This window comes from Struthio camelus, chromosome 3 (genome assembly GCF_040807025.1).
Source record: "Struthio camelus isolate bStrCam1 chromosome 3, bStrCam1.hap1, whole genome shotgun sequence".
NCBI lineage: Eukaryota > Metazoa > Chordata > Aves > Struthioniformes > Struthionidae > Struthio > Struthio camelus.
In genome coordinates, this window is record NC_090944.1 from 125,944,238 (window position 1) to 125,959,287 (window position 15,050).

Genomic DNA, 15,050 nt, shown 5'->3' on the forward strand with positions numbered 1-15,050 from the left:
GTACTACCATTTGGGAATTATCACCCCAAACCTTTTTATTTACCTGTTGTAACCTATTAGAACAAACTGGCCATGTATATTTTACTGAGAAGTCTGAACTTGTTTCACAGTGCTTACCAAACCAAAACATTGTGGTACTATATCTAAAAATACCAGATATGTCTGAAAGCTTTGCTGAAATACTTCCTAGATATACAAACAGATCGAAAAGATATTACCCTACAGAATGACCAAGTACAAGAAATGTAGCAGATCACAGGGAGAAAAAGGAAAAAAAAAAGGGGGGGGGCCTCTCAGAAATCTAAAAATCTAATAGTCCAAAATTTATTTTGGGCAATTAATTGTCTTACAGACAAATTGCATGTGGAATTCTGGCTTACTGGCTGTGCTCTGACAGTGCTCTGAATGATTTACTTCAACATCACAGTTGCCTCTGTTTATGCAGATGGTTTAAGCCAATGCATAAACACAAGTTTTTAAAATATGAATTCAGACTGAAAAAAAACATAGAATCAAGAGTCATGAGCCTGACATTGTGCCAGGCTCTTCCCCACATAAAGCTCTGCTCTGACAAAGATCTAACCCTTGTCCTTGGACAACTTCAGCTACTGCGGATTGATTTTCAAAGCTGCCTAATTGCTTTTGATGCCTATCTTCCATTGATCTGCAGTAAGCATTTGCAATTTGTTCACTCCAGTCTCTGTTTTAGCTTACTTCAGATAGGAGCAATAGCTGTCTCAGAGGGGAAGCATGGCATCTGAAAAGAAAATTGACAGTCAAAGTATAAATGCCACATTGTTGTCATATAAATAAATTTCTGACAGTGGCTTCTAAGACTGATCCTATCTCACAGGTTCAACTACAATAACTAGACAGGTTTTATTTTAGATAAAGCCACACTATGAAAATAAGAGAAGAAAGAAGAGCCTGCTGCAATGGAAATGGAAAATTAAGCAACATACTTGATTAGGATATGTTTTAATTGCAGGGCAACAGCAACAAAGTCAACATTCAAACCAAGCTCTGACAAACTGAGCCAAACTTAAGGACTGAATGTATCATTTGCTCTCAGCCTGTGCAGATTGCTCAGTTATGCAACAAAATACGGTCATTAGATTTAAAAGGTTTTCTTCTCTCACCCCTAAAATGCTTGTTCAGCAAAGGGTACTATATACATGCTACCGATTCAAACAATTTTCGGGTTTGGCAAACGATCCATAAGACAAAAAAAAAAGTTGAATTTCAAATCCCCAAGTAGAGACGAGTTAAAGAAAAAAAGGAATTAAAAAAAAAAAAAAGCAGACAATCATTTATCTGCCAATGATTAAAGCCATTGACTCTGACTAAACTAAGAACCCTGGCCAGATTCCTAACTAACACCACATAAAATTGTTATTTTTAATACGTGCTAACAGCAGTGACGACAGCTTATCAGGAACCTTGAGGCGGACGAACAACCCCGGCTCCAGAAAGCCGTGCGGGAACGCCACATCCACGGCCTCCCCCCCGCCCCGAAAAGCCGCACAGGGAACGAGTTCCTTTTCGCGACTCCCCAACACCTCCACCCCACCCAGTGCTATTATCCAGGCTCTAAAAATAGCCACTGTTTAATAAAAAAAAAGATCTCGATGCTGCTCGTTGGCAGAGGGGCATAAGCGATGATACTGAGGAGAGGCAGGCCGCCCGCTTCAAACGCTGCCCTTCGTCTCGCGGCTCTCGTTTGCCGCCGCCTGGGCTCGGCGGTGGCGACCGGGAGCGGTCCTGCGCCACGGGCACCACCTGCTCCTCCGCCGCCGCGCTGCTCCTGCTGCCCGGAAAGCTCAGCGCGACAGCCTCGCCCCCCTCCCTCTCCTCTCAACATTATATTTACGCCGCCGAGCTTATTCTCCGCCGCCGCCGCGCCGCCCCCAGGCAGGGAAGTTTAGTACCGCCGTTCGCCCTCAGCGCGGGATCACTGGGCGCCGCGGGGAGCCGCTTCCCCCCTTCCCCCCCACTGACCCACCTCGCGGGCGGCTAACGGCCGCCGGCTGGCAACGGCCACCGGCGGGCAACGGCCGCGCGCCGCCGCCCCTCAGCCCGCGCGGCTGCCCGCAGCGACGGCCCCGCCTCACCTGCTCCCTCAGGGAAGGGTGAAGCGGCGGCGGCCGCCGCGCCGGGAGCCAACGGGCCGAGAGGCGAAAGGGGCGCGGAGCAGCGCGGGCGCCGGCCGGGTTCAACGCGTCGCCTCTGAAGCGAGGGAGCAGCGCCGGCGCCCTCTGCCCTCCGCCCGCCCCCGGCGCCCTCACCTGCCGCGCCCGCCCAGCCGCCGCGACTGGGCCACGGGGCCGGCGGGGAGGGCAGAAGAGCAGCAGCAGGCGCCCGGGCAGGGGGTTGGGGGGGCGGCTGCAGCGAGAGCTTCAGCGGCCCCGGCCCCGGCCTTCCCGCGGCCGCCCCGGGAGGCGAGCGATGGCGCCGGCCGCGGAGGAGGGCACGGCCGTGGCAGGAGCTTGCAGGGCTCCGGGTGGGAGTGGAAGTGCAGGGTGCTGCCCAAGCAGCCCGTAAGCATGGGGGGACTGGACGTGGCAGATGCGGCTGGAGAACAGCTTTTATCTTACAGCAGTATTCGGAGTCATTTTGAAGAGACGGATGTTGATGACAAATCATTACAGAGAATGGCCTATATTTAATCATTGTGAGTGAAGCACTGCGCTGAGGAAGTCGTTAGCCCCCTATGACAATGCCAACTGGTATGCAAGTTGCATTACAGGGCAGTGAATGAATTTCCAGACTCTAGGTAGGTACGCCAGCACAGAGTTTGAGATAAGTGAACATCTCATTCACAAAAGCCTAGCTGCTCTTTCGCTATCCAGAAAAAAAAACCCTCTTGTACTCTTACTGGATATGGAAGTTGGTCACGCAGTGTAGCAGCAGTGCTTCTGGGACATGTGCGTATGCACTCTTGGCAAACGTGACAATACAGAATGTCGCTCTACTGAAGCTCAGCTCGGAGAACAAAATGCACTAGTAGAAGAAAGCAGAGATGATGCAACTGTATAAAGCAATTCCCTCCCCCCAAGTCAAAGAAGAGAGCCACTAAGGTCAACCACAAATAGAAAATAAGACAACCGTGTCTTCAGAAGATCTAAACAGAAAGAATAAGTTTAAAACAAACAAAAAGAAGAGTGAGAAAAGAAGGAAGCTTAATATAGGAGTCAAAAGAATGAGGGAAGAAAACACTCTCCTTTGATCTCAGAATCAAAATAGTCCATTCTAATCATCAGTAAAAGCGTATCCAGTGGGTGTTCAAGCGTTTCTAAGATTGACTGTCTGGATCTACTCTGGAGGCACCTTAAGAATTTATCGCTTTGGAGCTACTGTCCCTTAAACAGTTTCCATTGCAGGACATATGCCTTTCAACATGCTCATCCCTTCTTTCCCCCTGCCCCATCATCAATGTTTTAAGAATATCAATAATTGCAACATAGTTTTATAAGTCCATGACATAATAATCTTCACCTCGTATCATGTGTTCTGTTCTGGTTTCTCCATTTGAGAGGCTATCGGAGTGTTGTAGGCCTTTAGGGAGAAGACCATCTACAATGTTACGTTTTACAGAGAAAAAAAAATCAGATATAGCCATTTTTTAGGTAAACATTGTATGGCACGTACATTACAGAGCATTCAATGGGACAGACAGACAATGAGGTTTTTACCAGCAAGGCAGGAAAATTACAAGGTGTAAGTTATTTACCCTGTGGGTCCATGGCAGTCTAAGCCAAGCTAACTGTTGGCTCTTTTGCTCCCTTCATTCTCCTCACCGCTCCTGGGAGCTCTCGACTCCTCCCTTTCATCCCCTCTAGCACTCATCTGACCTTTTCCAAAGCTATTTTAGCACACTAATCAGGCAGAACACCAAACCAGGAGTTCTCCAAAAACTAGGTTTTCTGATGTATTAGTAAATAGAAGTAGTTCAGTTAAGGCTCTGAGGTGCACAAGGGCCAGTACAATGGAGAGGGCCGGATTCAGCAGGCAGCTGTTAAATTGACACAGGCTGGGGTGGAACCCCAGTCTTTGCATGTTTATTAGATGAACAACAGTAAATTGCTGCAGTGGTTTAAGAAGTTATTTGCCACACTGTTTGCTCTGATGGAAACATGTTAAAAACATAGTTGGGTATTTGCATGTTTAAATACAGTCCCATATAATGCGGTTCTGCTATGTGACCGACACAGAGAAAGTTTGCCCCGGCTATAAACAAATGATCCCTGGTGAATCTTGTTTCTTTGGTCACTACCCGCAGCCATAAGCTAGCACTGCGACAGCAGATTTTGCGCAAAAAAATCCCAACCATCAAACATCTCACTGAAAAGGTCAGGTTTTCTCCTACCCCCCCAAATTTAAAAGGTATCTTTTATTGCAGTTTAAAGTAAAAGAGTGGCTTTCACACTCACGTATCTGCAGCATTAGTCCATTCCTCTGTCTGCTGACTCCTTAAGGGAGCACAAGCCTTTGAGAAGTAACATCTTTAAGCCACATACACAACGTGCCAGAGCTTATTTGTCAGTGCCCTGAGGCAGGCCTTTCATCTTTTAGCCACATAATGATAGCAGAACTGTATATAGATGGCTATATTTGCATGCATCAGCAACCATGTTAAATTACATGTTTTTGCTAGCCAATGCGAACAGCAAATTCTCATTTGCTCACTACTGGCTAGTAAAACCCATTCTGTACGTTTCAGGAAAACTCACCCCCCTCCGTAGAATCAGTCTTTGAAACCTCGCTGTAAACACATGCCTATGCTCAGGAAGATCGTGCTCTCAGCACAAGCAGAACACTGCAGATTAGTCCTTTAGAGAAGAAACACCACTTCTGGAGGAGAAAAAAAATGCACCTAACATGCAAACACAACTTCAAAGAAAATAAAAAAAAAACAACTGCCCCCAGACTTCTCAGTATGACTGATGTTTTATATCCCGACAAAATGACTAAGAATCACCACAAACAAGGGGACAGAGGAATCTGAGCACAAGATCAAAATTTGTGAGAAAAAAAGCGCAATATCCTCAAGGCTGATCTTGATGTGAACAGAAAATGCTATTTCATAAAGAATGACGTTACGGGTTAAGAGAAACACTTTAGCCTTAGTTTTATAATGCCAAAATTCCCAACGCCTAGGACCTGTCTTCAGGGGATGTGCTAATGGCTTGAGCAAACTGGCTCTTGCTTGAAGACAGCGCATTTTTAAGTAAGAGTTCTCCGAGATGGCACTAATGGCTCAAGATGTTTTTGGAATGGCAGAAAGTAATTGTGTTCCCCTTACGGGACTCCAAGAACAAACACCTGCAACTAACTTTGGTACAATGCAACAGCAACAACAAAAAGAGCTGGTTTCTGTGGCCGAAACAAAGGGCCATAGATTCAGTAATAGGGCCTGTTCTTCCATGAGAATAATTAACTCCACAATCACACCATGACCATGTTTTCATTGGCTACATTCTCCCAGACTTGAGTTTTACACGGTCCAACTTAAGCCCACGTTCTCCTGAGAACATTTAGTCTGTTACGATAGAATGCACCAGTATTTTAAAATAGGACCTACACAAACTTGCACGATGAACAGGGGGTTAGCGAACTAGGTTGCTTTGTGTTCTGCTCCCCCTGTTCTGCTAGAATACTACGCCATCATTCTCATCTCAACGGTTCTAGAGACTAAAAAGCCCACATCTGCCTTCAGAGCCTGGTAATTCTCTAAAGATAGCCCGGCATAAAAGAGGAGGGGTTTATCTGGAAGTCAGTCTATTTATTGAAAAAGAAATAAGAGATGAAAGGCATATTTTTATGTCGTCTCCAGCAACAAAGACAATTCAACTCTCGCCTGCGTTTAAATACCATTTCTCGAACATTCAAGGCCTTTGTAAAAGATAAAAATCTTTATAAGTAAACAAGCTGTATTAATCCAAGTCAGGTAGCATGCTCCTTTAAAGTGGTATCACTTTGAGGACACCTCTACATCTTGAAAAATAAATCACTACTAGTTTAAGCAAAAACTTTAAGTGTAGCTATTCACAGGCTATTTTTCTTTAAAAAGGTTAACGGATGCCATTCTTAGAGGAGCTTCACAGTAAGACTCCCTATTTATGCCTGGCCAAGACAACTTTGTTTCAGTCAATTGGATTTAAAAGTTACCTCAGCATAGAGCATTGTACAAAAGAGCAATACTGAATGTTTTCAGCTAAGCCCTCACGCTCCATGATCACACACTAATGCTGATAGACTCTTGAAGGAAATGGACTTGTTCAGAAGCTGGACTCAATATGAGAAGCAGGTAAGTTATTAAATTACCTGTGAGTAAATTACCAGGTAAGTTATACATAACCAAATGTCACCTATTTTCTATATATTGATTTTTCAGCTGTAGATCTCAAACTTCATTTAATAGGTGGTTACGGCATCATTACTGTGCCATAAGTTTACCTTCCCCTAAACGAGAAACTGAAGGAAGTGAAAAAAAACACTTGTGCATTGGAGGACAAGCGTGTTACCATCCTTAAACTGAATAAAGTGAGAGGATTTGCTCTGCCTATAGCAAGAGGCTAGCACTTTGAGGATGACTTAATCCTTTAAGATCAACCTAGGGTAATAATCTTTTAAGTCTTACTGACAGTGCCCAACAGAAACCAGAAACTGGCAGAAACCTTTATTACAACAAAATGTTGAATACAATTCACTTCTTTTACACTGCAGGAAGGAACTTACTGTGATGAAACATAATTATTTTAATGAGTTAAAATGCTTTTAAAAGCATCTGTTTGTCTTCAGTTCCATTTCCCGTTTTGACAGACTCAAAGCATCCAGTTTTCCAAAATAACACTTTCATGAGTGTCAGATCTAGCTTAGGACATTTGTAAAGGTACTTATGAAAGGGGCTTTTGTTTAAAACCAAACCTTGTGACCAAAATTCTCATTTCCACAGAGAGTTTAAGGATCTTTCTGCAATCCAGAATATGATTATAGAATAGGCTACATAGACAGAAGCTCAAGATTAAAATTCTTAAAACAGAAACCGTGTAGTTTCACATAAGTCAGACACAGTCTGCTGAAGAGCTGTGTACAAAGGAAGAAGTGAAATCAAAACGCTCAGAGAATCGAGGAAGTAAGAACATCAGAAAAAAAGACTGGAAAGAATGAATTCCAAAGGTAAACTAATCTAATTTCTTTGTACAGTGACAAGACCCCTATTCTTTGTTAAACTAACCCCACAGAACAAAATAGATTACTTCACATGCCAACTAACATGTAGCAACAAAATAAGTGGTAAGAAGGGAAAACAATTTTTTTTTTTCTTTCTTCCATTCTTCTTTCTCCTGCAAAGAAGGTTACCTTTCTACACCCCCCCGCCACCACCACCAAGTCACCTATCTGCTCCTGAGCTGCCTGCTTGCAGCCTGTAATTGGCACAAACTGCTCACTGGCAATCAGAAACACTTGCTCACATGCTGGGCTGCAAAATTCAGTGCTTCGCATGCAGATACCCAATATATTCAGACACCCCTTTGGTGGGGCAGCAGTCAGTCACCTCCATTTATCATCGTGTACCAATGGAAAGCTTCAGGTAACTGGCAATTTTGATGGACCAACTCATTGACTAATAGTTTATTAGGAAACAGTGACCAGTGTACATATATACATGTACATACTCTCAGCAAGGCTATACGCTTCATGAGTTTATAAGGTTTCTGTTGCCACCCACCCCTGCCTCTAAGTGGCTGAAGACTCCAGGATGAAGTCAAGAAGCTTCTGTCTTCTCTTCTGAAGAGGTCTACAATATCCAAAAGCTTTTAACTTTATCAATATTCTTGTGCATTATGACTGCACAGTACTGCTCTAATTTTTCTGCAAGTGTGTGGAGGTCAAGCTTAACAACATATACTAAGAAGGTAGCATTAATATCTCCTTACAGTTTTACAGAAATATTTTCTGAATTCAGAAAATAAGAAATCCACCTTGATAACTACTATTCTAATATAGTAATAATAGTACTATGATTTCCCTCTCACACACACTGCTCAAGCAGGTGTAGAGGCAGGCACTCTTAAGTATCTAGCTTAAGCCTTTTGGTCACTTGGTGCACCAAGTGACCAATCTACAGTTCCGTCCCTATTTTTCTTCTTCCATGCATGGCCAAATACCACTCGCGCCATTCTGTACCTCAGCTCACAGAAGACATCTACATGCCAAACCAAGTTAAAAACAGATGTCCAAAATTACACCGAAATAGCTGCAACCTTTATGCATGCTAACCCAATAGCTTAAAGCTCTACTTGTTTGCTACAATCCATGTATGATTTCTGTGTAACAATCATATATTGTAGAACAGTGCATTAGATAAAAATTGCTTAAACAGTTAACAAGGTACATTACAAATATTAACACAACGATTTGAAGCATCAAAGAAAATTCTCAGCATTATGGTATCTTAATAAGATAAACTATGAACAAAATTTAACCTTGTGTATTTCAATTATTCGTATTTCAAAAAAAATCAGTAAGAAAAGTGTTACATATTTATCAGTCACTCCTGCAGACTAGAAATTGAGTAGCCAATGACAATCTAGCACTGCAGTATTTCCCAACAATACGCAACGTTATCTGTTCAACTGAAAGGGTAATCTAATGCCATATTCAAGTCTGGATTTTGTTTCGAGTCCTTGGCAAATGTGGGAATTCCACTGCTTCTGAGGAGATCAATTATTTTTATGTAAGTGACAGCAGGTGGCTATTTAAGTAGATTGTTTTGCTACACTGAAATGCCAGTACAGACAAGTGTTTGTATGGCTCTCCCTTCACTTTCATGGTTTAGTTTAAGCCAAAGTGTTAGTCCAGGAAAAGCCTGGTTATACCAATAGCATAATTACATATAAAACCCATCTGCTCTTAGGTATGCAAGATCTAGCCAAAGCAAGTATCAGTTTCAGCTACTGACTTTTCAAACAAAAAGCTTTTGCAAAAGATAATTAAAGCCGCCACCACCCTACCAGAGGTAACAATGAGAAACAAATCTAAGCCACATGAGCGTTGGTCTATTTTTGACAGCAGTATTTAAGTATTTATTAAGCTGGTTTTCATTCATTTATTTAGTTGGCTGACATTTATCTGCCACACATAATATTTGAAAATGCACAGTTAGCAAGCTGCTAAAATATAGAGTCTGGATAATGTTTAGTTGTATTTTTCCATTAATATAGTAGGCAACAGCTTCTAGAATTTGCCTTGCTGATGTACTTCAACTCTGCCTGAGGCCAGGATAGGAAAGGTCCCTGCTGCTAGTACAAAGTAGCTCACTATTAGGAAAAAAAGCCATTTTTTTAAAATATCAATATTTGATTAAGTGGAAAAGAGACTCCCAGCTTCCATATATCTAGCAGTATTCAAGTAAGGTTTTACTTACTGTTTCAAATACAGAAGTTTAATTACTTAGCCAATATAACAGTTCTACAAACTGCACCACAGATCACGTTGCACAGCTTACGATCAAGATCAATAATAAAAGCTAAAATCTTGCTAGTGACAGTGCTAATATATATTGGCAATTTTAACATTTTAGTCCAGAAAACATCTGTTCTTCTAAAACCCACTGACATATACCATTTATATATATTGTTATTAAATCCAGTCATCACGCTACAGTATTAGTCAGGTTAATAAACCTTCTCACTGTGAGAATACACCAGCATAAGATATGAACACAATGCAATCTATATGAAACCGTATCATTAACTTCCAGAAATATGCTTGCTGCCCATCAAATAAAGTATTGCAGATTTAGAAAGATTTACATGTCTTCTCAGCATATTTAACACGTAAGAATAGTTTCTTGTTCAATTTCCAAAAATAAATATAAGCTTTCAATTGAAAGCATTTATTTTCCTAGTTTTCCAAAGTGAAGTCTGGGGAAAAAAGCTTCAGGCTTTGCATCAGTTCACTTTGGTACATAAAAGCATCTCCTGTCCCAGTATTTGCTCAAATCCAAGTGATATTTTCTTCCAGTGAAACATGACCGGAGCACTCATTTTGTTTTCAGCAATTCAGTCTGTTTCCATGGCAGCACTGCGGGATTCCTTAGCCACCATGAGTCGCATTAGCTGACTGTGGAATTTCTCGATCTTCTTTACATCTTGAGCCTGGTCTGTTCTATACAGCAAACACTGTAAGAGAAAGTTACTAATTATCACATTTCACTCAAACTATTTTTATCCTCTTTACAGTTACAGAAAATTTGTACTTGGCACACACAAAAAAAGGTACCTAAACTTCCATTTATAGTGCGCGGTTACCATGAGGCAGCACAAATACAAATCTACATTCAACTTTGTGAGTATTACCCAAACAGAGGGGTTGTTTTTAAAGGTAGATAGAGATCTACATAAATTTTAAGTTTCTCTCAAAGAATCTTGCCTTCCTTTTTTGGAAACAGTGAAGCTTATGGTTTATCCTAGTATTTTATCTCAAAAAAGGTTGCGAACCTTGAGATATAAAGTTATCTTTACAGACACCCTTGTTCGCGTCTAAAAACGGAAGCAGATTTTGAACCTGAACCTAAAATTACTTCCCTATTCTCTGTATTTTGAAAGTAAAGTTACTTTGCCTTTAATAGTTGTTAACGTAACAATGCTAGTGACATAAAACATATTCAGTGTTTCCCACTGAAGAGGGCTTCCCCCCTCCTTAGCAAAATCAGTTTCTAAGACGATCTTAAACAAGGAAGATAACACCTGATTAAGATTAAAAGGGATTCCTTCGCATGACAAGCCAATAAACGCAAAAGGAACAAGAATAACGTGACAGCGACTGATCACAGAAAGACTACTTCGTTTCTTCCCAGACTAAGTAATTTCGTGTATAACGTGAATACGAGTGTCCAGGTTGATTCAGCAATGAGCAAAACCAGAATACTCCATTCTCCAGTGCTGCCAATACAGCACTTTTGTCAGCATTAAATTCCAACTTTAATTCAGAGACAATCAGCAGAATAGAACAGTTCAGTTTTTCCTCCAGCTATATTAGTCCTACAGTTAGTTGTAAGGAAATCTTTTTCTCCTCTCCCTCCCTCCACTCTTTCTTTCCAAATCAGTGTAACTGCTGAGTGGAAGCAAGTAAGAAGGCACGCAACTGAAAAGTCCATGTTCATGAATCCACCTTCCACTACAGAAGACTTAACTAAATCACCCTTCATATCCTCCTGTTATCAGTGCCCCACATTCAACCTCTCATCCACTGTAAGCACTATTATCCTGGGAAGAAGCGTAATTGCTGGAGTTTTACATGTCTCCCAGATATGTGGGATACAAAGGTCAGATTATTTTTCCTGGAAAGAAATCTAATTTTTCCAATTTTGTGAAGACAAGAGTAGGACAGACCACTGTTGCTTACTCTAGACTGCAGAAAAACAACCGCTTGCCTGTGCCTTCGTTAGCTCTAGGAATCCCGTAGCTAGAGCGCACATCAGCACGTGTATGCAATCCCATTTCAACATGCTGCCCACCATCTCACATCACAACCCCTCAAAAGTTTCTAAGTACCCCTCCAGATTGTTTAGAACAAGGGCAATCACTAAAAGTAGCTGCTCCAACTCCTTTTACAATAAGCCTAGGAAGGACACTGCAGAATACCACTTTATTTCCCACAAGTTTTACTGAATGTGTAATTGACATGGTAAGATGGTTATTTCGGGAGATGGGATCTCGAAACTGAATCTTGCAATTCTGTCCAACATTCTGGTATCACTAATTACGATATACACTGTCTCATAACCATGAAGAAAGAGATTAACCTATGTTTGAAAATTGTCATTACTTCGAGCAAGTGAAAAAGGACTACACTCATGCAAGCCGTCATATCAGTAAAAGTTTATCAGCACAAGATTACACAGTTGAACTGAATCATTATGAAGCGTATCAGTGGAATACAGAAAAGTGTCTGTATTCCACGTTGTGTCTACGCTACAGAATTTGCTGGAACAGCTATATTAAAATCCTTTTTTGTTTTATTTTAACTGTGCATGCTCTTTTTCTATCCCCACATACTCAGTAGAGTATTCCTACCCGTGTAGTTACTAAGCATGGAACCTTGCAATTTTACTCTTTTTTTTGTTTGTTTGTTTTTAAAAACTACTATTTTACAGCAACAATTTGCTTGGCCTAAAACAACTATGTTAAGACTTACAAGACCACCGTTAAAGCGTGAGAATGTTTCTTGGACTATGCAGAGTTGAATAGTAGATCAACATCAGGCACAGACGTAGCAACTAAGGAAGGCTGAGCACAGTAAATTTTCAGAAAACTGTCAGGCACTCTCAAGACAATGCTTAAGAGCTCATAAGTTGACTGACAGCATAATGCAAGTCCTTGAGAGGTACGCTGAGCATTGAGAGCGTGTTCCTTACTTACAGCTACATCATCCGTTACTTTGATACAGAGGTTCCCATCACAGTGTCGATATTTGAGAACAACCCGCACCTGAAATAACAAATATTAAGAATTAACACCTCTAGCCAACAATTCTCAAAACCAATCTGAAGGAAGACCGCCTAAATTCAGAATGCCTTTTATGAGAATATACACGTACTGCTTCACAGTTCATATAGTTTCCTTGATCACAAGAAGCACCTGCTCATCATCCTTTCACTTTAGTCACGTGAGGTATAAAAAGACAGAATTGTCTAAAATAGAAAAAATAATTCCACTCAGCAGCAGGCAGAGCAAATTTGTCACAGAGCTCTAAGACTCCTCCTAGCTGAGGCAAAGACTGTAAGATAGCAGACAGATTTAAGAGTGCTAAGCAGTGCACACTTGAAGAGAAATCTAAACAACATCCCGTCCAGTTTTCAGAGTTAACCCTATGCTCTTCTTATGCCAGATGCTATTTGTAGATCTGATGAAGTACTGTAGACAGACCAAGTCTCTCTCCAGGTATTGAATACAGAATCAAGGACTGAACTAGTCTTGACAGATACTGAAGCTCAGGGGTCTGATGACCATGACTCATTAAAGAAATTGATCAGAAACGAACAATCATCACACCCTGGTCTGTTCACATCATGTTCACAGTTACTAGTGAAGAACTGGCCAAGTTCTGGATCAGAAGCCCAGAGGTTTTCTTCAATGTGGGTATTAGCAACTGACCATTAAGTTGTACCCCAAGCTGATTTTTATTCAAGCGAACTGGAAGTCCAGACTCAACAGCACTGAAAAAGTTATGAAAGGCAAGATGGCATGGTCAACCAGTCACAAGAAATTTCTAGGTCAGATTTAAATATTTAATTGTCCTTAGCACAGCTCTTTGAGGCATGGTGTCTGAAACTACAGAACTTGTGCAAAGTTCTCTTGATTACGTCAGGAAGACTGTTAAGATTAGGTCAGGAATCAATACTAGTGAACTGTAAGGGACATTTATTAGCAAAAACCAATTTAGGACCTCTGTGGTGGTTCTCAACCCTGCTGTCCACTATCCCTACAGCCAGGATGATTTAGAAACTGACCTATCACACTTCCCTGTCTAAAATATTAAAATAGTATCACAGTGACATTGGTAAGGTTGACATGATAAACCCAAAACCACTATAATGCAGCAATTACCAAATGAGCAGTTTCAGGCACCTAAATGATAGGCAAGACAAACTACAACAGTCATGTCAATGCAAAGCACCCTGCCTGTCCCCCCGTATTACAGAAATCAGAAAAACTAAATGGAAACCTGTGTTTATAGATGAGAAGCACTTGAAAACCTGGTACTATGTGGAGACTTGAAAGAAGATAACTGAGTAAGCTCAACAGTTTGCTCTTTCTTTTTTTCTATGGCACCTAAACTATTATTTAAACACGTCAAATTTCTAGCCACTGCAGTTAATTTCTCCAAAGGATTCAATAGCTACACTAAAGCCTACAGACAAATTTGAATGGTTCTTCTGATGTTTTTGCAAGCAGAAAAAGAAGATACAAAAATAATACTTTCATAGTAATCAAAATCAGATGACTGAAAAGAGTTTTTTCAAATTAAATTGCCGTCAAGATTCAATAAGGCTCAACTGAAGCGTAGAAGCTTGTAGTACTCAGCTTCTTTCTGAAACAGCTGCTATTGTGGACACCTGCTTTGAGATTTAATCTACTTGCAGTCCTTCCAGACTCTCACATCACCAAACTGCTCAAAATCACCACAACAGAAAACAAACAATATCCAAGGCAACTGACTGAGCATGAAATGCTTGCTACTGAATGCAGAACCAGCCCGAGATTTCATATCTATTGTTTCTAGTCTCAACTAGAATATCTAGAAACAAAGCAATATGTGCTTTGGAGAACACTGAACCAAGATAATCTTTGTTGTTTAAGGAATCGCCTTCCTCTCTGACCACAACAGCTATGTAACAGTAAACCTCTCGGCCAAGCAGGCACAGAAGCACAACAGACATTTCGCAAGACACAGATTAGATAACTTGCTCTCACAAGACCACCATCTAGTCTTCCCAATCCCAAAGAACACAAACCCACCTGCCATTACTTAGTCTTCCTTCAATTTTTCGACAAACATAAGCTTCTCAGGCTATTTCTCTTGCAAGTCAAAAGGAAGGTGTTCATGCTGTAACCCTTTTGTATACATCAAAGAGTTAAGGCAGGCCCAAAGGTATTGCCATGGAGAGGGAGAAGAGACCCCCTTTCGAGGTCCACTAAGAAAGGCAACAGGAAAAGAAACTCTTGCCTCCTCCTTCTCAAGCTCTTTCATTTAATTATATAGTACAGAGCATAAGAAGGAAAAACAGAACAGTTTATCTTATGATCAGTAGAAAAGCAGCAATTTCACATAAAACTGTCATTTACACTTGTCAAAAGCAGAGGTTAAATGCTATTTCTGAAACTTTAAGTCCCTTACTTTTTGTGAAGGAAACTAGGCCTTTTTTTTTTTTAAGCAGAAATTCCTAGGCATACTAATGACTTCCACATCAGTTTTGGGATTGCTTTTTGGCTAAAGTATTTGTAGTGCTGATTCTGAAGATCTAAATTGCTTCAGCTAGT

General features: G+C 41.1%; 1 protein-coding gene across 4 annotated transcripts in view; it reads right to left on the reverse strand.

Annotated features, from left to right (window-relative positions):
- The window catches only part of EPHX1 (epoxide hydrolase 1), a 43,137-nt gene that overhangs the window by 27,022 nt on the left and 1,065 nt on the right, over nt 1–15,050 (reverse strand). The window contains exon 1 of one of the 4 annotated variants that reach the window (XM_068940164.1): nt 2,112–4,338. The exons of 1 other annotated variant lie outside the window; for it this stretch is intronic. In XM_068940164.1, the coding sequence (XP_068796265.1) occupies nt 2,112–2,670 (559 nt within the window). In that variant the 5' untranslated portion in view covers nt 2,671–4,338. Of the gene's footprint in view, nt 1–714; nt 753–2,002; nt 4,339–15,050 lie in introns of those variants that run through there. 2 more of the 4 variants (XM_068940166.1, XM_068940168.1) reach the window with 2 other exon arrangements.